At 25.1% G+C, this 22,887-nt stretch overlaps 9 protein-coding genes across 9 annotated transcripts; 6 read left to right on the forward strand and 3 right to left on the reverse strand.

Annotated features, from left to right (window-relative positions):
* Positions 1 to 1,246: 1,246 nt before the first annotated feature.
* On the forward strand, positions 1,247 to 3,185 carry DICPUDRAFT_88339 (uncharacterized protein; the record flags this gene model as incomplete). The annotated part of the gene is made up of 2 exons (XM_003289020.1): positions 1,247 to 2,694; positions 2,765 to 3,185. 2 exons carry the CDS (start codon positions 1,247 to 1,249, stop codon positions 3,183 to 3,185), a joined length of 1,869 nt encoding a protein of 622 aa, XP_003289068.1.
* A 321-nt stretch (positions 3,186 to 3,506) lies between these two features.
* DICPUDRAFT_35082 (uncharacterized protein) lies at positions 3,507 to 5,035 on the forward strand (the record flags this gene model as incomplete). The annotated part of the gene is made up of 3 exons (XM_003289021.1): positions 3,507 to 3,570; positions 3,638 to 4,594; positions 4,680 to 5,035. The coding sequence occupies 3 exons, from the start codon at positions 3,507 to 3,509 to the stop codon at positions 5,033 to 5,035; spliced, it is 1,377 nt and encodes a 458-aa protein (XP_003289069.1).
* Positions 5,036 to 6,308: 1,273 nt separating this feature from the next.
* DICPUDRAFT_92227 (uncharacterized protein) lies at positions 6,309 to 6,738 on the forward strand. Its single transcript, XM_003289022.1, has 2 exons — positions 6,309 to 6,375; positions 6,470 to 6,738. Exons 1-2 carry the CDS (start codon positions 6,366 to 6,368, stop codon positions 6,661 to 6,663), a joined length of 204 nt encoding a protein of 67 aa, XP_003289070.1. The 5' UTR covers positions 6,309 to 6,365; the 3' UTR covers positions 6,664 to 6,738.
* Positions 6,739 to 8,129: 1,391 nt separating this feature from the next.
* DICPUDRAFT_79852 (uncharacterized protein) lies at positions 8,130 to 9,347 on the forward strand (the record flags this gene model as incomplete). The annotated part of the gene is made up of 1 exon (XM_003289023.1): positions 8,130 to 9,347. One exon carries the CDS (start codon positions 8,130 to 8,132, stop codon positions 9,345 to 9,347), a length of 1,218 nt encoding a protein of 405 aa, XP_003289071.1.
* A 381-nt stretch (positions 9,348 to 9,728) lies between these two features.
* DICPUDRAFT_35069 (uncharacterized protein) lies at positions 9,729 to 10,334 on the forward strand (the record flags this gene model as incomplete). Its single annotated transcript, XM_003289024.1, has 2 exons — positions 9,729 to 9,874; positions 10,088 to 10,334. The coding sequence occupies 2 exons, from the start codon at positions 9,729 to 9,731 to the stop codon at positions 10,332 to 10,334; spliced, it is 393 nt and encodes a 130-aa protein (XP_003289072.1).
* Positions 10,335 to 14,905: 4,571 nt separating this feature from the next.
* DICPUDRAFT_22628 (uncharacterized protein) lies at positions 14,906 to 15,178 on the reverse strand (the record flags this gene model as incomplete). The annotated part of the gene is made up of 1 exon (XM_003289037.1): positions 14,906 to 15,178. A coding segment is annotated over one exon (273 nt), but the record flags the coding sequence as incomplete, so codon positions are not given.
* A 2,036-nt stretch (positions 15,179 to 17,214) lies between these two features.
* DICPUDRAFT_153408 (uncharacterized protein) lies at positions 17,215 to 17,701 on the reverse strand (the record flags this gene model as incomplete). Its single annotated transcript, XM_003289038.1, has 2 exons — positions 17,215 to 17,314; positions 17,481 to 17,701. The coding sequence occupies 2 exons, from the start codon at positions 17,699 to 17,701 to the stop codon at positions 17,215 to 17,217; spliced, it is 321 nt and encodes a 106-aa protein (XP_003289086.1).
* A 305-nt stretch (positions 17,702 to 18,006) lies between these two features.
* DICPUDRAFT_15574 (uncharacterized protein) lies at positions 18,007 to 21,518 on the reverse strand (the record flags this gene model as incomplete). Its single annotated transcript, XM_003289039.1, has 4 exons — positions 18,007 to 20,430; positions 20,515 to 21,177; positions 21,259 to 21,410; positions 21,482 to 21,518. Coding segments are annotated over 4 exons (3,276 nt in total), but the record flags the coding sequence as incomplete, so codon positions are not given.
* Positions 21,519 to 22,554: 1,036 nt separating this feature from the next.
* DICPUDRAFT_153410 (uncharacterized protein) lies at positions 22,555 to 22,833 on the forward strand (the record flags this gene model as incomplete). The annotated part of the gene is made up of 1 exon (XM_003289025.1): positions 22,555 to 22,833. A coding segment is annotated over one exon (279 nt), but the record flags the coding sequence as incomplete, so codon positions are not given.
* Positions 22,834 to 22,887: the final 54 nt, after the last annotated feature.

The raw sequence follows: 22,887 nt of genomic DNA on the forward strand, positions 1-22,887 counted from the left end.
TTTTATTTTTTTTATTTTCAAATTAATTTTAAAAAATATTTTTTAAATTAAAAATGAATAATTTCTTTGAATGAGGACCAATATTATTATAAAATTTGATCGAGTTCATTCAAGCGACCATATATATATCAAATATGTAAAGGTATGATATATATTTAATTTCATTATTTATGTTTAAATCAAAATAATATTTTGTTCAATAATAGAAAAAAATAAATTCTTTAGGGTTTATTATTATAACAATATTAAATTTTTATTATTGTTAAAATAATTTTTTATGGTGTGTTAATAAAATATTTTAAAAAAACAACCCAATTTTATAGTAAATAGTAAATCAAAATATAGAAAAAAGTACACAAACATAATTTATCTATTATTTTTATTTTTATTTTTATTTTTATTTTTATTTTTATTTTTATTTTTATTTTTATTTTTATTTTTATTTTTATTTTTTATTATTTTTGTTTGTTTTATAGATATTTAAACCCCCACTCGAAAAAGTATCAAAAGAGTAATGTGTCAGATAATTAATAATAAAATAAAAAATAAATCATAATATCTTTTTTTTCTTGTTTAATTACACAGTAGAAAATAATAACATGGTGTATATTTATTAATAAATATAGCACAAATAATTATACACCTTTTTTTAATTGATTGAAAATATTAAAAGGTTATATATAAATATAATGTCACTCTCCCGCAATATGAAGATTAAAGTTATTACTTTATTGGGGAGCTTTTGGTACAGAATGTATAAATAGATATAAATTATAAATAATAGTACTTAATAAATTAAAATAAATTAATAAAAATAATAAAGAGTAAAATAATCATTTTCTTTTTTTGTTTCTTTTTAAAAATGATCTACACCAAATAGAAATAAGCAAAAAAAGGGGAAAATAGAAATAATAAAATAAATTAATTTATCTAATTTTTTAATTATTAAAATATTAAAATATTAAAATATTTAAATTAAATATTTAAACCATTAAAATAAAACCATTAAAAAAAAACAAAACAAAACAAAACAAAACAAAACATTATTTAAAAAAAAAAAACCTTAATAAAATAGATTTTTCATATTATTCATATAAATAATACAACACACAATCAAAAATAACAATAGAATTAAAGCACAATTATTTGTTATTTTTTTTTTTTTTAATTAAAACAGTTTTAAAATTTAAAATTATACCTTTTAAACATTTTTTAAATAATATTCTAATATTTTATTAATTTTAAAATGTGTGGAATTAGTGGATGGATAGATTGGTCAAAAGATATCTCAAACGAACATGGGATTATAAAGAAAATGAATGATAGCGTTATTCATAGAGGTCCAGATGCAGAAGGTTTTTGGAGTTCAGAAAATGCCCAGATTGGTCATAGAAGATTAATTGTAATCGATCCAGAAGGTGGCAAACAACCAATGGTATATAAAAATGAACGTACTGGTGCTTCGGTAGTTTTGACTTATAATGGAGAACTCTATAACTTCAAAGAGTTAAAAGAAGAATTAGTTAGCAAAGGACATACATTCAAGTCTTATTCCGACACAGAGGTTATATTAAGATCATATTTAGAATGGAACGAAGAGTGTTTAAACCATTTCAACGGTATTTTTGCATTTGCAATTTATGACGAAAGAAAATCAACTCTATTTTTAGCAAGAGACCACTTGGGCATAAAGCCGCTATTCTACTGTCTTAGAGGAAGAACCATATTGTTTGGATCAGAGCTAAAAGTTCTGCTAAGCCACCCAAAAGTTAAACCTGTTTTAGATACCAATGGATTATGCGAAGTTTTATTTCATGGACCAGTTCGTACACCAGGTTGTGGTATATTTCAAGGTGTTTATGAAGTACCAGGAGGCCAGTATATAGTATTTTCGAAAACCAGAAACCAACATGGCACTATTATAGTGAAGGCGGATCACAGGGTATATTGGAATTTAAAAAGCTCACCACACACTGACGATGAAGAGACTACAGTTCAAAAAATCAAAACATTATTAAGCGACTCATTAAAAAGACAATTAGTATCCGATGTACCTTTAGTTGCAATGTTATCAGGTGGTTTAGATTCAAGCGGTTTAGTATCCTTGGCGTCGGACGAATTTAAAAAGAATCAAGAAACATTAAAAACATTCTCAATGACTTTTGAAAATGATGAAAAAGATTTTAGACCTTCAGTTATTCGTATTGACAGAGACGAACCATGGGCAAGAAAAGTATCAGAGTACTGTAACACAAATCATCACACTGTAGAGCTTGGAGCACAGCAACTATTGGACAACATATTAGAACCAATGAGAGCAAGAGATTTACCAGGATATGGTGAAGTAGAAACATCAGTCTATTTGTTATTCAAAGAAATGAAGAAATTTGGTACAGTTGCAATATCAGGTGAATGCAGTGACGAAATTTTCTCTGGTTATCATCAATGGTTTGCAAATGAAAGATATCTTGGTTTTAAAAATTTTCCATGGCTAGAGATTGCATTTGCTGAAACTCATTTATATTTAAAGAAGGATGTGTTGTCAAAATTAAACCGAACAAAATTTTTACAAAAGAACTACAAAGAATGTATTAAATCAATACCATATTTAAAAGGTGAAAGCGAATTGCAATGTAAACAACGTAAACTTTCATATCTATTCATTAAAAGATTTATCCCATTTGCATTAGATAGGTTTGTATTAATAAATAAAAGAAAATATTAAAAATATCCAGTTTAGTTACTAATTTTATTTTTTTTATAGAAAGGATCGTCTTAGCATGAAGAGCGGCTTTGAAGTTAGAGTACCATTTTCTGATAAAGAACTAGTAGAGTATGTTTGGAACTTACCATATAACTCCAAGGCAATTGACAATATAGAAAAAGGAATTTTACGTCGTGCACTTAAGGGTTTTTTACCAGAAGATGCTCTTTATAGACGTAAAAGTGGTTATCCAAGTATATGCGATAATAATTATTTTTTCGGATTATGTGATTTAATGTTAAAAATCATTGACGATGAAACAGCTCCAATTCATAAACTATTTGACACTGAAAGAGTATTAAACGACATCATTTCAAGAAGAGATAAAATAGAAAACAATTTTCGTGAAAAGGTTTTATTGGATTATCTAATTCAATTCAATGCATGGTTAAAAGAATATAATATTATTTTAAATTTTTAAAATAAAAAGATTTTTCTTTCTTTTTATAGTTTTTTATTAATAGTATTAATAAATAATATTTTATATTTTTCTAAAAAGTTTGTTTTTATCAATCTATATAAACAAGTCAATATGGTCCATCAAACATTCTATTTTTAAACACACTATTCGGATATACCATAAAGAGACTAATTAAAAAAAAAATTATGGAAATGAAAAATAAGAAATTAAAAAAAAAAAAAAAAAAGATTTTTTTTTATTTTTTTAATTTTTAATTTTCGTTTTTTTTTTTATTTTAATTATAATATATATTTAGTATAAATACTCTTTATTGGAACAAACATGAGTTTAAAAGAGGAAATTAGAGTCCCCATTTTTACATTGATAAAAAATTGTTATAACCAAAGTATATATTATTAAATTTAAAAAAAATTAAATTAATAAAATATTTTATTAATTTTCTTTAAATATAGCATGTCAAGATTTGGTATTATTAAACTCGGATGTAACTAATCAACTATCCAGCGATTTAAAAAAGTTATTTTATTTTTATAATAAAAAGCAGTATAACCAAATTAAGAGTATTTACGAATCAATTTATAAAATTACATGGGACAAACTATTAAACGAAGGATCATGGAACCATATTTGTTTAAGAGAAGCATTTATTATGGGTCAGTTAGCAGGTGCATCTTATTACTATACCCAAAACGACTTTAATAAAGTATTGGAAATTTTAGATTTATCGTTTATTTTAGGTGCACCAAAAGAAATTTTAATACCATTTATGACTGAATGTACAAATAAATTAAAAGAGCAACCACAGTCAACAGGAAAAGAGCAAAAAGAAATACCAATGGTATTGGATGAAAATATAAACTATTCAGAATTTCCAAAAATTAATGAAGCCAATCAAATACCAATCATCACATGCAATAGCACCAGTATCAATGATCAAGAATATGAAAAAGAATTTAGTAATTTCAAATTAAATCATTTAGATCCAAACAAACCATGTATAATTAGAGGTGATGCTATTCAATGGAGTTGTATTAATAAATGGAAAGATTTGAACTACTTTTTAAATAACTATGGAAATAGATTGGTACCAATTGAATTGGGCCATAATAAATTATATTCAAAAGACAAAGCACCAGCATCTGCAGAAGAGCAAACTCAAGATTGGTCAGAAAAGGTAATGAAACTAAACGAATTTATTGAAAACTTTATGGTTCCATCTAGCATCGATTCAAACAGTATCAAAACCCACTCGAAAAACGTTGGTTATTTAGCTCAACACGGTTTAATCGAACAATTACCATCACTACTCGATGATTTTAAATTCCCAAAATTTTTACAATCTACAGGTGATGCCAAAGTACATGAAACTGAAGAAGAAGGCATTAGTCCACATGTTTGGTTTGGAACAGGTATAATCAATGCTTTTCATAACTACTATAAAATTTAATATAAAATTTTATTAATAATAATATTTTTTTATATATAATTATTTAGGTAATACAATTACACCACTTCATTATGATTCCTATGATAACTTTTTATCTCAAATTGTTGGTTATAAATATGTACGTTTGTACCATCCAAACATGAAACCTTATCTTTACGTTAAAGAACATGATGAAGATGGTGAAGGTAGTTCAAAAACTGCACAAAATAATATCAGTTTAATTGATATCGAAAATCCTAATCTCGAGAAATATCCATTATTTGAAAAGGCAAACTCTAACTATATCGAAACTATTTTAAAGCCTGGTGACATGTTATTTATGCCAAGCGGTTGGTGGCATTACTGCAGATCATTATCCCCATCATTCTCTCTTTCATTTTGGTTTATTAAAAAAAATAATTAAAAAAAATAATAAAAAAAACAAAAAAAATTTATAATATCATTACTAATTAATAAAACAATAATATCAATATTAAAAGAAAAAAGACATAGATAAAAAGACAACAACAATAATATTATTATTTATGGATAGATATAAAAAAACAAATTTGGTAATACCCCTTTTCTTTTTTTTTTTTTTTTTTTGAATGTGTGTTTTAAGATTTATATCTTAATTTTTTTTTTTTTTTCTTTTAATTTTGTGCGAAGCAACTTCTAATGACATTAACAACAATACATCTAACGAACATTCATAAAAATATAATAATTATTGAAATATAAATGTAGATTGGAATAAATTAATATTGAATTGTTTTACTCTCAGTTTCTATATACTATTTTGCTCGGATCTAATAGTAATTACAATTTATTTATTATTTTTATATTAAATTAATATTTGGATTTTGTTCATGATGTTATTAAATTTGTTAGTTTCTACTGTGTTTGATGTTTGTTTTTTTAATTATGATTTTGATTTGATTTTGATTGAATCCCTGTATATGTTATATAAATAAATAATTAAATGATAAAAATTCAAATATATATTATAAAGTTTTACCCCCGATGTATCACAACCACAAAAACACACACTTAAATAAATGTATATTTATATGCTAAAAACATTACTCTAACTTCCCCCCACACGTTCAAAAAAAATATTTATAAAAAAAAAAAATAATAATAATTGACCTAACACACACTATTTCTATTATATCATTATTATTTTGAAGTAGTTAACTGAAATTTAATGATATGAATAATAAAAAAAAACATTTCTGATAAACATTATAATAATAAACAACAATTTATTATACTGAAATAATACAAGAAATAATGATAGAGGGATACATAAAATTTGTTATTTTTAAAAAAAAAAAAAGCACACTACTAATTGTACAACAACAATAACAACCACTATAAAAAATAATAACTTCTACTACTACAAACTTAACAACAACAACAATCATTAATAATAAATCAATTTTTTTTTGTATGTTCTATTTATTAACCTATATTTGTTCAATAGATATTAGATTTTAAATTTCAAATAAGGAAATAAACAAAAACAAAATTGAATGATTTCGGGAGAATAATATTATTTTATTAAAAATTCAAATTGTACAATTAATTTATAATATTATTATAATTAAAAAAAAACAAAAAAAACAAATTTAATTTTTTTTGTAAAAACTATTTAAACAAATTGAAAATTATTTTTTTAATCCATTCAAAACAAACAAATAAAAAAGACATTGTATTAATAAATAAAAAATTTAAATTACTAAAAATTAAAAATGATTTTCAGTAAATATTATAAATAATTATTAATAATTAATTATAAATTCTTTCTTTTATACTAATCAACTTTTTTCATTTCTTTCTTTTTTTATTACAATAGATGCTATTACTAAACTCGGTTCATTCAGCAATGATGCTAAAAACAACAACAAAATAAACAATTCTGACTCATCTTCATCATCATCATCATTTGGCAATAATGAAAACAGCAAATTTGTATGGAAAACAAGATGGACTACATATAAAAGCTATACTTTATATACCGGTCGTCATGGCTACTGGAACTCTTATTAAATTTAAAAACTCTTTTGTATTATCAATTAAATTTTAAAACAAATAAAATATGACTTTTTTGTTTTATATTTTTATATTTATTTCATTGTATTTTATTTATATTATATTTTTTTTTTTAAACAAAATCTATTTTTGTTAGCAATGATGAAGGACCTTCATTTGATATCTTTAAACAACCATCTACTCTTAAATTAAGGTCAACTATTAAACCAGGGCCAACATCTACTTCTCTTTCTTTTCTATCGTTGATTAAAATATTTACCCTACTATCGCAACTATTTAAATTTCTTAGATTAATATCCACATATTTGTCTTTTATAACAACCGCTAAATACACAAATTAGGAATTAGATTCATTTTATTTTTAATATTTATATCTATAATAAATTCTTACATTGTTGATTATTTGCATCTAATTTTAACATTTTCGACATTTTTCAGCAAAATTTTTAAATATGTTGTATGTTCACAAATAAAACTAAAATGAAAAAGAAAAAAAAAATTTAGTTTATTGCTATTGATTTTAAATTTTATATATTTATTTGTAGATTTTCAAAATAAAAAAAGATTTTATAATAATTTTCTTTTTTAAGAAATATTTTAAAAATATATATATTTTTTTATTTTTTTATATTTTAATTTTTTTTTTATTTTTTTTATTTTTTTTTATTTTTTTTAAATTAAATATTTATTTTTATTTTATATTTATATAAATTAAATATGTATTTTATTTTTTTATTTTTATTTTATTATTATTTAAATAAATAATTATACAATAAATAATTAATAAACCAATATTAAAAAAAAAAAAACAAATGAAAGCTATTTATAAACCAATCTTTTTATTATTAATTTTAATACTTACTTTAAATATTAATAGTTGCTATAGCGGTAGTTCAGAACCGCTAGACTGCAAAGATTCATTGTTTTGTTGTGGGCCCAATTTAGGTGGAATCGGAATAGGTTGTGTGCCACTTAGAAATAATCAAAACAAGTGTACAAGAGGAACCCTTTCATGCTGTTCAGTAAATTCTTTAGGAATCGCCTATGATTGCCACCATATCAAACCATAGAAGATACTTGACCAGTAGATAGAAAAAAATTAAATAAATGAAACAAATATAACCCCTCCCCTTAAAAAAAAAATAATATTTTAAAAATATTTAAAAAAAAAAAAAAATTAAAGTTAGAAAAGAGGTGAATTTTTTTTTAAATTTTTTTTTTTTACTTTTTTTTTTTTTTTAATTTTTTTTCTTTTTTTTTTTTTTTGGTTTCTATTTTACAAACCAATTTACAAGAGAAAATCATAATTATTTCTCTCTTTTATGATGGTTTTACTTTATAAATATCATATTCAAAAAGTTTAATAACTATAACACATTTAAAATAATTATTTTATTTTATCGAAATTATTTTTTACAACGGTGAAAATAAAACTATAAACAGTAATGAAAAAACAATTAAAAATGGATAATAATTATAAAAGCATCTATAACAATAGCCATTATAAAAATAATGATGATAATGATGATAATGATAATAATTGTAATAATAATTGTAATATAAATAATTCTAATATAAATACTCCCATAACATATCAGGAATATTGTAATACTCATTTTCAAATAAATAATCATAATATAAGAAAATACTCAAATTTTAATATTTTTGATGATGATGATTTTGACAACCCCTTTAAAAAAACAAAATTCTTACCTCCACCATTTAAAAATTATCAGCCAGCTTTATCAATTCAAAATAGAAAAATCATTGAAATGGAAATAGAAAAAATAGAGAACCAAATAGAAGAAGCTAGAAAAAGACTAGTGATTCTACGACAACTAATTGTTCCCCCAACTTCTCCACCAGATATCACACTTTCTCAAACGCAACCAAAAACTAATAACCATTTATCAGATGAAAATGTATTTCAAACCACAAATAATTCAAAAAAAAATAATTCTCCTCAAAATTCTCCTCCAATAAACTTTGATTCTTTTAATACACTAACAAAAACACCACCACTAAATTCAAACCATTCAAACAATAATAATGTAAATATTGACGACTTTAATAAATTAACACCAAGAGAAAAACTAATAAAATCACTATTGGAAAGAAGAAGAGCAATAACATCACTGTCATCATCAGAAATTAAAACAATAAATCCAAAAATTCCAGAAAGGTTTAATGAAAAATTTTTTAGATTATTATTTGATGGAAACCTGGATGTTAAAGAAATACCAACCCAAATGGAATCCATACTATATAAATACCGCTTTCAACTTGAAAGATTTATATCAACCTCTTCACAAATAATAAAAAACTCTCGCTATTATTATTGCCTTATAGATAATCATAAATCAATCCTACCAAGCTATGAAGAACTCAAAAAACACCTAGTAACGAGCCATATAGATTTAATCCAGATTACCAATATTGAAGAAACTATTCATCTAGACTCTGACAAAGCAAAATGCAAACATGATGGGTGTATACACATTGACAGTAAAAAAAATATCTCAAGGCATTCAAAAATGTTCCACCATTCCGATGATATGGGTATTACAAATTCATGTTTTGAATGTAACAGAAATAAAAAAAAAATTTATTTAGAACTAGCCAAAGAACTAAATATATATGATACATATTCCAATAATAACTTAATCAATTTTGATATATAAATTCAATAATATAATAAATAGCAATAGTTCGATAATATTTTTTATTTAAATAAAAAATAAATATGGAAAAAAAAAAATTTTAAAAAATTTAAAAAATAAAAAAATTAATAAATTAATAAATAATCAATAAAACTATTATTTAAAAATTTTAATAAATTTAAAAACAATTATAATTAAGCTAAATTAAAAAATAAAATATATTTAAATATTTAAAATGATGATGCACCATAATCATTTTTTCATTTTTTTTTTTTTCTAATTTTTTTTTTTTAATTTTATTTTTTTAAATTTTTTAATTTTTTATTTTTATTTTTTAATATTTTTTTTCAAATACTATTACATTTTGTTTAGATTTTAATTTTTCTTGTATATATTAATAAAATGTATAGTTTTAGTCAAAGAGCAAACACCATCGTTTGTTTCGGTGGTATTGTTTTAGTAGGTGTTTTACTTTTAAATTGTCTCAGTAGAGCTTTCTTTTCAGATCATATTAATGTAGATATTAAATTAAATGAAATTCACAAATAGTAAAGTATACAAACACAATTTAAATTATAACAATAATAAACATCGAAAACAAATAAACAATAAACAATAATTAAAAATAAGAACTTTACAAAAATATAATTATTGAGATAATAATATCAATTGATAACAAAAATTAAATACACATTAAAAATAACCATTATAATCATTCAATAATAACCAAATACTAATATTATTTCATTATTTAAATTTAGTAATAAACAACGTAATTTTGAATACTCAGTATTCTCAGTAGATTTAGATACAGATTTAACTCCATTATTTAATTGGAATACCAAGATGTTATTCCTTTATATAACAGCAGAATATCAAACTAAAAATAATGTTTTATCACAAGTTGTAATTTGGGATTACATTCTCACCGATAAAACCAAAGCAAATATTCACGAAAAACGTTTATCTAAATACCCACTTATCGATCAAGGTTTAGGTTTAAAGTAATTATTACATTATCACAATCATAACATACATTGATCAATATACTAAAAAAAAATATTTTTTTTATAATATTTAGAAATAATACAATTAAATTAACATTCAACTATAACGTAATTCCAATTACTGGGTTCTTAACAAGACACCAAGTAGGCTCAACTGAATTTAAATTCCCTCTTAAATATATGGAAGAATATTCTCGTTATTAAATTTAGCAATAAAATAATAAATTTATAAAGTAATAGATTTTTAAAAATAGATTTGTTAAAATATTTTTTATTCTTTATATGTAATTTAATAATACTATATTATTAATTTTTTTTTGGTTTATTTAAATATTTATATTTTTATTAAATGATTTTTTATTTATTTTTATTATAATTTTAAAGTGGTAAAACAATCTCCTCTTCTTTATTATCATCAGATGGAGTTAATGGTGAAGCGGTTGGATCAGAACCAAAGAGGGAGGTGAAATCTTGTTTTTGTCTTGGTTTGGAAACACTAATACCACCAAATAATGAATCAGAGTCAAAAAGTGATGCTGATTCTTTAGTTTCTTTTGATGGTGATGATGATGATCCACCGAATAATTCATCAGAGGCAAATGGGTCTGATTTTTTACTTGGAGTTGATGGTTTGGCAAAAATATCATCATTTGATGAATCACCAAATAATGAATCAGAGAAGAAATCGGTCTTTTTGGCTGGTGTGGTTGAGGTTGATTGACTGGTGTTGGAGCTGAAAACATCTGATGATGACTCTTCTTCTTTTTTGGTGGATGATTCAGAGAATGGACTGTCATCTTCAAAATCAAAGAATGATTTCTTTGGAGTTTTCTTTTCGGCTTCGTCTGGTTTAGTAGCTGGGGTAGCAGTAACAGTTGGTTCTTCGACAGTAACAGCTGGAGTAGATGGTGCTGAGGTTTCTTCAGATTCAATGGTTGGTGGTTCAATAACTGTCTCTTCGGTGGTCTCCTCTTCAACTGCAGCTTCCTCAGATTCAATGGTTGGTGGTTCAACAACTGATTCCTCTTTAACTGGTTCATCGTCAGCAAATGGTGATGATTCTTCACCTACAACAATTTTTTCTTCGACAACTGGTTCAACTATTGTTTGTTCTTTTTTCTCTTCTTCTTGTTCTTCCTCTTCTTCTTCTTCTTCTTCAACATCAATTGGTGGTGGAGCTGAAACTTCCTCTTCGATATCATTATCTAAAACTGGTGCTTCAACTTTAGTTTCTTCTTCAGAATCTGAAATTGATTTTTCTTCTTCAACATCATCATCCAAAACTGGTGCTTCAACTTTAGTTTCCTCTTCTTCGATAGCTGGAACTGATTCTTTTTCTTCCTCTTCAGCATCTAAAGTTGGTGGCTCAACAACTGATTCTTCTTCTTCTTCTTCTTCTTCCTCTTTATCTTCTTCGACATCATCATCTAAAACTGGTACCTCAACTTTAGTTTCTTCTTCGATAGCTGGTACTGATTCTTTTTCCTCAACATCTAAAGTTGGTGGTTCAACAACTGATTCTTCTTTTTCTTCTGGTTCTTCTTCATTATCAGATTTACTGGAAAGTGGATCAACAATAGTGGTAGTAATTGGTTCTGGTTTAGTTTCCTTTTCTTCTTCCTCTTCAAGATCTTCATTTTCAATTTCTCTTTGCATTTGTTCAATTTCAGCATCGATATTCTTAAGTTGTTCTTCGTCGATATCATCGAAATCATCATCTTCCATATCAAAGTCATCTTCGTCGGTTGTAATTGGTTTAGCAACTGGTTTAACTGGTTCTTCAGATGGCTTATCTGATTCTTCAGCTGGCTCTTCGACTGGCTCTTCAATTGGTTTTACTGATTCTTCGACTGGTGTTTCAACAACTGGTTCTTCAATTGGTTTAACTGATTCTTCGATTGGCTCTTCAACTTTAACTGGTTCTTCAACTTTTGAAACAACCTCTTCTTCTTCTTCTTCTTCATCATCGTCATCTTCATCTTCATCTTGAGCTGATTCAGCAATAACTGGTTTAACCTCAACGATTGGAGTTGATGATTCTTCTTGTTGGGCAACTTCTTCTTCCTCTGCCTCTTCAACTTCTTCTTCAACCTCTTCAACTTCTTCTTCAGCCTCTTCTTCCTCCTCATCTTCTTTTGGTTTTTGTAAAAATTCCATTGTAACAGTTTTAATAATACCTTTAAATGCTGACATAATTGAATCAGTTGAATACTCTTCATCTTCTTCAAATTCCTCTGATACTTTAACGAAAACCTTTTGCATACATGCTTTAACTTCTTTAGCAACATCTACTGATGATGATGATGATGAAGCAGAACCTTCAACTGGGACTTCAACTTTAACCTCTTTAATAATGGTCTTTGGTGGTTGTGATTCTAATGCAAATAATTTATCTTTAGTTTCAACCAAGGTTTTTCTTGAGTCGTCGTATTGATTTTGAAGATCTTCAATTTGTTTTTGGAGTTTGGCAACCAAATCGCTAGTATCTTTGGTGGATTCGATACCTTCAGCAAAACCTTTCTTATATGATTTGATAACTTCTTCTTTTTCTTCTTCTAATCTCTTGTTGGTGGTATTAATTGTGGCATTTAATGTTTCGATTTCTTTTTGATTGGCCTTAACAATTTTTTCGTATTTATCTTTTTCATCTTTGAGTGATAACTCGATTGAGGCGATGGCTTCGTCTTTCTTTAATAACAATAAATTGAATTTAGATTCAGCTTCGAGTTTAGCATTTTCGACCATAGTAGTTACAGATGACATTGCATTACGTTCAGTTTCTAAGGTATCTTTGAGTGTGGTGATCTCTAAATTTAATTGACCAACTTTATCGTCGTTTCTTTTCTTTAATCTGACCATATCTAATTTTAATTTTTTAATTGAATCTTCATTGCTCTTTTCAGCTGCAGTTAAATTATCTTGGGCATCTTTTAATTCATCTTCTAATGAAGCGATCTTTTCAGTATCTGATTTTCTGGCATTCTTTTCATCGAGTAAACTCTTTTTGAAAGCACGAATCTTGAGAGCATAATCTCTTTCAGCAGCTTTGAGTGCATCTTGATCTTGAATTGATTTAGCAACTTCTTCTCTTTGTTGGTTGAGTTCTTCGTTTAATGAACTGTATTCTCTTTTAAGTTGAGAGATTTGTGATTGAGATTTGGTGAATTGTAATTGTTTATCAGAGAGTTCATCTTCAACTTGGGTCTTTTGTTTTTGGAGTTCGATGATTTGTCTTCTCATTTGAGCAACATTATCAGTGATGGCTTCATTACGTGATTCCATCATTTTAGTGTTTTCTTCTAAAAATTGTTCATTCTTTTTGTGGAGAGTGGCAATATTTTCTTTGAGGGTGGCTAAACGAGCTTCTTTTTCAATGCTTTCTTTGATTAATTTTTCATTGTCATCTACTAATTTATGAAGAGTTTGAACTAATAATACACCTGAAATTGGAACATCACCCTTAACAATTGGTTGGGTAAGGGCATCAAATTTGTTGTTGACTTGATCTAATTTATTACTAAATTGCTCAATGGATGATTTAATTTCTTTTTTAAATTGTTTTTCTTCAACTAAAATTTGAACAGTTTCAGCAGTTGATGTTTGTGGAGCTACTGGAGCTGGAGTTGGTGGAGCTTGGACTGGAGCTGGGGCTGGAGCTGGAACTGGAGCTGGTGGTGGTGATTGAACAATAATTGATGGTGATTGTGGCATAATTGGAACCAATGCACTTGATGTAATTGGTGATGCTTGACCGGTTAATGATAATAAAGCTTGTTGTTGTTGGTTATAAGCTGATCCAAAGGTACCAATTGGGTTAAATTGTGGTGGTGTTTGTGGTGAATATGGATTAAAAGCAATACCATTCATTCCAGTATTTAAGTTATTGTTCATCATACCATTCATACCATTCATACCGTTCATACCATTCATACCGTTCATGTTGTTCATATTATTCATATTGTTAAAATTGTTATTATTATTATTATAACCATTATTATTCATATTATTATTATTGTTATTATAATTGTTACCATTATTATTATTATTATTATAGTTATTGCCATTATTATAGTTATTGTTATTGTTACCATTGTTATTATAATTGTTACCATTATTATTATTATTATTATTATTACCATTATTTCCATTATTACCATTATTATTATTATTACCATTGTTATTGTTATTATAGTTATTATTGTTACTACTATTGTTGTTATTGTTGCTGTTCATATTATTATTGTTGTTGTTGCTGCTATTGTTATTGTTGCCACTGTTTCTTGAATAACCTTCATTTTCACTATCAGATGGTGGTGGTGAAGTAAAACCAGTAGCTCTACCTAATTTAGCAACTCTTTGAATTAAATTAGCTTTATCATCCTAAAATATAGGAAAATGGTTATATTAGTATAAAATAATTTAATTTTAGATTTTTTTTTTAAAAATATTACTTACTTGTGGTGTTGGTGAATTATCAAATAATTGGTTTGGTAATTGTTGTTGTGGAGCTGAAGCTTGTTGTTGACCATTTAAACTTGGTAATTGTTGTTCAGAACCTTCTTTTTTCTTTGAACCAGTAACTTCAATTTCAAAGATTAAATTGGAACCACCTGGAATAGAAGAGTGTCCCTTTTTACCATAACCTAATTCAGAAGGAATGACTAAAACTCTTTTAATACCTTTTCTCATACCAACGACACCAAGGTCCCAACCTTTAATAACTTTGCCTTCGCCAATTACAAAACGAAATTGAGCTTCTGATGAAATATTGGAATCAAATAAACTTCCAACTTTATTGTTATTTTCGAGCCAACCTGAATATTTTATTGAAACACGGTCACCAGTACCAATTGGTTTAGTTTTGCTTGAACTACCCAAATCAATGTGTGCAATATTTTGATATTGACCACTTGCGCATTTGACAATTGCAATTTGAGTAGCAAATTTATTGCTGTCTTCAGCTGAATTGAATGAAATTGACCAATTTTGGCCTGCTGCATCTTGAAAACTACCATAATTGTTATTAACAGTATAGTTGAATTGTGATGTAACGCTAACATTAACTAAATAATTCTTATTGTTGTCATAAACTAATAATTGATATTTTCCTGTTTGTTTTGATCCACAAACTGCTGTGGCTGCTGGGCCAACTGGTGCATATTCTGATTTATTATTATCACTATATGATAAAAAAATTTAAGCAGCAATATTAATATTTTATACAATAGAAATTGAAACATAACTTTAAAAAAGTAAGTACTTACAATTTAAATAAATGAATTGGATAAGAAATATAAACTTCGGATTGATTTGGATTGCTGGTAGTTTGGGTTTTGTTATTGGTATAGGTTAATGATTGATTTCCAGACATTGCGTTGCTATCTTTAAATAATGATCCAAGTTTTTGTGAACTAGCTGTATTTCTATTACTATATTCCTCTTCTTCAGAAAAATTCATAATTTATATAAATTTTAATGTAACCAAAATGAAAAAAGCTCTATAAAATTGAAAATTTTAAAGAGTTTAAGATTGATTGGTATTTTATTTATCTATTTATTTATATATATATTATAAAAAAATAACACAAAAAAATAAAAAAAATTTATTAAGATTTTTTTAAAAAAAAATAACAAAATAAATTATATTGTGTGGGGTTTTTGTGTGCTGTTTTTTTCTCTTTTTAAAAGAAAAATGATATAAATATAATATATATAATACAATTTAAGAAAAAAAAACTATAATTATATATACACAAATAAATATAATGAAATCTTTTCTTTTTCTAAAAATTTAGGGTGAAAAAAAAAGAAACAATAAAAATAAAAAATAAAAAAATAAAACTTTTATAACGAAATAGTTAATAAAAAAAAAAAATAAAAAAAATAATAATCTTTTTTAAAAAATTTTAAAAAAAAATTAAAAAAAAAAAAAATTAAAAAAAAAAAATTGAAAAAAAATAAAAAAAAAGGTAAAGATATTTCTTAAAAGAATTCTGGGCTATTGTGCCACAGAGTTTTCTTCTTTATGTCACATCAATGAATATTTATTTATATAATCAAAAATATGAAACTAAAAAAATATTCCGGACATGTCATCTATAATAAAAAATAAAGATCTTGGTTCGATATTTCTATTTTAAAAAAATGGTTTAATGATTAAACACTATTTTCCAATCACACACACACTAAACAAATTATTAAAATTTTAAAATAAAAATTTTTAATAATTTTTAAAAAAATAAAAAAGGAAAAAATAGTTGGCTTTTTTTTTTTTTTTTTTTATGTTTTTGTTTTATTAATTTTTTAAAGAAATAAATACAATAAAATTTTATTTGTTTGTTTTGTTTGGGTGTCTATTAATGATGTTGAATTTCGTAAAGTTTTGAGTGGGTTGGAGTTTCGGGTGGATGTGTTTGAGAAAAAAAGAATTGAAGGGTTGAATTTTGTCGTTTTTGATTATTTTTTTTAAAAGTTGTTTTTGATATTGATGTTGAAGTTAAAGTTGTTGATTACTTTCCATTTTTATATAAATTAAATCTGCTTGATGTTATGAACCTATATTATATTTATTTTTATTTTTTTTATTTTTTTTTTTATATATTATTTAATTAAGAACCTTTATCAATATAAATATATAATTTTAATAAAAAATGAATTAACAATACAAAAAAAAAAACCATTAAAACATATGAATTAACAAATGAAAATAAAAAAAAAAAAAAAAACAAATAAATAATAATTTGAATTATTACAATTGAAACTATTTATTTTTTTTATAATTATTTAATAGGCAAAATCACATACCATCATCATCTATATAAAAAAGTATTTAAAAATAAAATGTCATTGTAGTATATTTTTAAAAAATTTAATAAGAGAAATTAATATGGGTTTTTATTTAATGAAAAATAAAGGTTAAAAATATTACCATCTGATATAATGAGGAAACTGTTATGCTTGAAACTTGATAAAATTGAAGTACTATATTAAATAAAATTGAATCTGTATTAATACAATGATCGAAATGAGGAAGATTTAAAAAAAAAAAAGGAAAAAAAAAAAATATTTAAATCTTTTTTTATTTATTTTATTTTTCCAAAACTATGATGCAATGCTTATGCACCACATTCTATTATTTGACTTTTACCCTCTAACTGTATTGCTATTTCTATTTGGTGGTGCTAATGATGATGATGTAGTTGAAAATGAAGCTGGTATATTTGAAGATTGTTGTGAATTTATATTACATGAAGCAGATTTAAAATTATTATGTACACTATTTTTTGGAGCAGCTGCAGTTGCTACTCTGAATGAATTTGAACTGCATTTAGATGCAAATTTAACACCAGCTACAAATCCTCTTTGCATATTTTAATATTATGAATTATATGGTGATAATAAAATTATGCTTTTGGTTGAAACGAAAAAAAAATGAAAAAACTTTTTTTTTTTTTTTTACGACAACCAAAAAAAAATTTAAAAAAAAATTAAAAAATAAAAAAATAAATAAATAAAAAAAAAAAGCAAAAAAATAAAATAATTATAACTATGATTACAATAAAAATAAATAAATAATATTTTATTATCTAAATCTTTAGATATATATTTTTTTTATTACTATTTTTTAAATTATTTTAGTTTGAAATGTTACTATTTGTTTCACTTATATTACTACTTGTATCATTGTTTGCAAGATCAGAGTCTTGGAATAATGATGAAATAGATCTTGAAGCTCTTGATAAACCAGGAGAGTAGGATCCTCTATTAACACGACTAAATCTTTTGGATCTTAAAGTAGCATTACCATCAATACGTGAGAAGCTTGGTGAGTCTGGGGGTGTTGGTGTTGGTGATGAGTTTGGTGATGTGTTTATTCCATTGGAGCTTCTTAGTGATGATGCACCTGATGATGAAGAAGAGGTATTGCTATTTGTATTGGTTGCTGATAAAGAGGTTGGAAGTGGTGGTAACCCGCTACTGCCTTTTCTAGTGACACCAGTTGAGGGTGGTTTTGTTGAGGATGGCATTGTATTATGTTGTTGTGCTGATGGTTCTTTATCAATCAATGACATGCCAGTGCTTGAGGATAATGGTCTTCTTAATGGACCAATAGTATGTGATTTACTTGGTGTGGTTGGGGTTGGAGAGCCATCCTTTGTGGGTGAGGTTACTGGTGACAATGGTGAGGCTAATGAGTTGTTAATATTGGTATTGGCACCATTGATTGGTGGTGAACCATTTTCAGCTTTGCTTTCTGGTGAAATTGGTTTGTTTTCTGGGTCAAATATATCAAAGTAAAATACGATCATAAATGAGTTAATTGGTAAAAGTTCTGATGCAAATGATCTAAATAAAGTTGGAGCCCAACAAATTGCAATGTTTTCTGGTGACATCATATTTACATCTTTTTCTAAGGAAATTAAGTGGAGGAGATGGAAAAGTTTCTTTATCATTTTGGACTCTAATGGTGGCATCTTTTCAACGATATCATGATATGCCAATATTTTATCTTCGATGGTTGATTGTCTTGAGGCTTGGAAAAAGGATTCGTGTATATTTTCAGGGAAAATTGGTGAGGCCATTTCTCTGAAATAACTTTTAAGTACACCAGCTACAGTATCTACATCAACATTCTCTGCTTTCAAATCTATATCTTCACCGGCCTCAAATCTTGATTTAATTTTCTTTAATGCTGTAGCAGAAGCACATGTTCTAAAGATACCAACGGAATTTGTACCTTCATCAATTAATAAATCTATTGAACGAGATACTAATGGTGGAATTTCGACTTGAGAGGCTGCAGATGCTGATTTCTCACCTGATGCACTAGAGTTTATAACACGACCAGGATATAAAGGACCTCTGGTACCAGGTCTTTTAATTGGTAATGTGGTGTAGCCATTAGTGATATTTGTGGTGCTTGAAGGTTTGGTGGTTGGTGGTCCAGTTGGTGGTTTTTTAATAGAACCTTGGCTTGGTGGTTTTGTAGCAGGTGCAGAGCCAGAGTTTGGTGACTCGTTGCTTGAGGCATCACTCGAGATATTGTTTGGATAGTTATTAACAATTGAACATTGTAAATCTTGAATGGTTTTAATGACTTTGTCTTGTACAATGCTGCTACCACCATCATTCTTGAGGATTGCAGCGATATCGGTAATTGGTAATGGGAAGAAAGTAAGTGATTTTTCATTTCTCTTGATAGAGTTTTTGATCATTTTCAATGCAGTATATGAAAAGTCATTTCCTTCACATTTTAGACTTTTTAAGGTTTGATTCTTCCAAAGTATTTTTGAGATTGCTAAGGCACCACTATCGCCTACACCATTGCCACTGATATCCAATTTAATTAATGATTGATTTTTAAGTAGCGATAATAATAATGGCATCAAGTCACCCTTTAGTTGATATTTAGTGTTACCGGTCGAGATGGAAAGACTTTCAATAGAGTTGTTATCTTCGATCAAATTAATTATTGCCTCTATAGCTCTGCCTCTTAGTTTAGAACGGCTCTTAAAGTTACCATCGATTGCTAGATGACGAATATTTGAATTTGGATACATAATTTCACAGAGTTTAGTGATACCGTTATCACCCAATTCATTTTCGGATAAATCAACATTTTGACACTTGATTAAATTGGTAGCAGGACTAAATAATAATTTTAATTCATCGGTAGATGGTTGAATTCTTGCTAAATTTACAGTTTGTAATGATGGCATTTGTTTAAAGAATGCGAGTATATCCATAACGGTTTCTTTTGATGTTGTTGGTCTGTTTCCACTAAAATCTAATTGTAAAATTGCTGGTGATGACATTTTTAAAAGACTGTATACTGGTGATGTGTTGCTCATATGTAATTGTTGTAATGCCTTGGCTTTTGATAAAAATTTACATAAACCATTGGTACCATAGGATTCTAATTTATTATTATTTATGTTTAAATAGCTGAGAGATGAACAAATTACAGAGTTTGCTGCTAAACATCCAAAAAATGCTTCAATTCCTTTACCAGAGCATGATGTGTTTTCAATATTTAAATAATTTAAATTTTTTGAAAATGTTTGAATACTAGATCCCAATGTTAATATACCTTTATTCTAAATATATATATAAATTAAAAAGAATTAGTATAAAAATAATATTTATTAAAAATTTAGTTTAAATGTATAAAAAAATATTACCTCTAATTGATTATTTGATAAATTTATTGAACTAACAAATAAGCCTTTGTTCTCGGCTATGTTTGTTAATAATGATATAAATGGTTCTTTTGAACATTGAGAGTTTGTAATTGAGATTTGTTGAAGTGAGGTATTTTCTTTAAAAACTTCAGCCAATTGTATGAGATCTTCGTTTAATAGTTTATAGTTTGAAATGAATGATTGAAAATATGTGTTGTAGGAAAGGGACAATAATAAGGCTTTTAGGTCATTTGGGGTGAATTGATAGATTTCAGCTAAATTAAAATCTTTAACTTGATTGGCTTGATAAAGGTTTTCTATATCCCAAAGTACTGATGATAATGGTTGTAATCCTAAATAATCACAAACTGATCTATATGTTAAGCTAAATGATCCGCACTGTGAGTTGTTAAATGACGAGGCAGATGCTGCAGCAAAGATTGATGGTAATCTGCTTTCTGGTGTAACTTGGAGAAGTACAGTTTTGCCTAATTTAATACCTGGAAAAGTTGATATCAAAGTAATATACATTGTTTTTAAAATTTCACCAGCATCTAAGTTGCTCATTTTAAATATAGTTTGATTTCTAAATTTAATTGTTACATCGTTCTCTGAACTACTTTCGATAACATTAACATCTAAATAGTGATATTCTGCAGATAACTAATTTAAGATTATTAAAAAAAAAACATTAATATTTATTCATTGCAATAAATAATATTTTCATTCTTTAATTAATCTTACTTTTCCTTTTAAATCTGAAAATAAAAATATTCTATTGGTTCCTAAAATTAATGTTTTGATCTCTGTTTTTTTCTTTTTTTCATTTAAAATTGAAACTTTGGTAATTAGTTTACCCTCTTCTCTTTTATTTGTTAAAATAGACTCTATAGTTTCTATTTTTTTAAAAATTAAAGATATTAGTATTTTATAAAATTATTATATCTTTAGATTAATAGATATTTACTTTTTTCAACTTGATTTAATGATACTGGCGTAGCCATCTTTTTATTCTTTATAATAAAAATACAACAAAAGTTTAATAAATAAATAAATACAATAAATAGATAAATAAATAAATACAATTATTAATAAATTTATCTATTTAGATAAATTAAAATTAAAATATATAAAAAAAAAATAAAAAAATAAAATTTTTATTTTAAAATTAAAAAAAAAAAAAATTTTAATTAAAAAAAAAAAATAAAATAATGTGGTGAGTTTTTTGAGTGTGAGTTTTAAATGATTTTATAATAATATTTGTATACAAAAAATATTTATTATATTAATGTTGCTTTTGGTTTATGAAATCTAAAAAAAAAAAAGAATATGACAATTCTTGTTTATAAAAGATATAAAATAATAAATAAAGATATAGAACTTTTTTTAGGTAAAATATGATTATTAATAAAAAAAAAAATAAAAAAAAAAAAAAACAAGGATTTTATGAATTTATTCTATTAAAAATTATTTCTATATAACACAATGTGGTTTTATTTTTTAAAAATAATAATAATAACAACAAACAATATTTAATTATATGAAAAAAGACTAAATTTTTTTATTATTTATTTTTTAATTTTTTTTTTTTTATTTTTTTTGAAAAAATATTTTTTTTAAAATTTTTTTAAAATAATTTTTTTTTGGGTTTTTTTCAAATAAAATATGTTTAGGGGATAATATACTCTATACACACATATGTGTCATTTTATATTAATTAATTATTTCACTTTTGTTTATTAAACAACCATGATCAATCACAAAATATTAAATACAATGAAATAATATATTTTTTTATTTTTTTATTTTTTTATTTTTTTATTTTTTATTTTTTTATTATGTTACCCCCAAACCCTATTAGTTAATCACTAATTTGAGATGGTTAATTAAATGGGGGTGGGTGATTTTATACCAAATATTTCCATTTTTTTTCATTTTTAAAAAAAATATTTTTTATATTTTTTTATTTTTTTTAAATTTTTTTTAATTTTTAATTTCATTTCACTTTTTTTTTTTTTTTTTTTAAATTGCACACAATCAATGGAATCATCATTAACCAAAAATATAAGCGAAATTAAATTATTTAAAGATTATCATATTTTAGATTCATATATAGGAAAGCAATTATATTATTTATATCACTCATGTTCATCCTCTTCTGAAAATTTAAAATTATTAAAAGATTCAATTGAATCATTTTCGAGCAAAGATAACGAAAACGAATTGATATTAACCTTTTCAATATTAAATTCATTCCAATCATTTTTAGTAAACAAATTACAAATAGACCAAGAATTAAGGGATAATAATGATAATGAAGTAATATTGGTGGGTAATCATAATTTACATTCACCATCTTTAACACACGTTACT

Source organism: Dictyostelium purpureum (genome assembly GCF_000190715.1).
Source record: "Dictyostelium purpureum unplaced genomic scaffold DICPUscaffold_159, whole genome shotgun sequence".
In the NCBI taxonomy this organism is placed as follows: Eukaryota; Evosea; class Eumycetozoa; order Dictyosteliales; family Dictyosteliaceae; genus Dictyostelium; species Dictyostelium purpureum.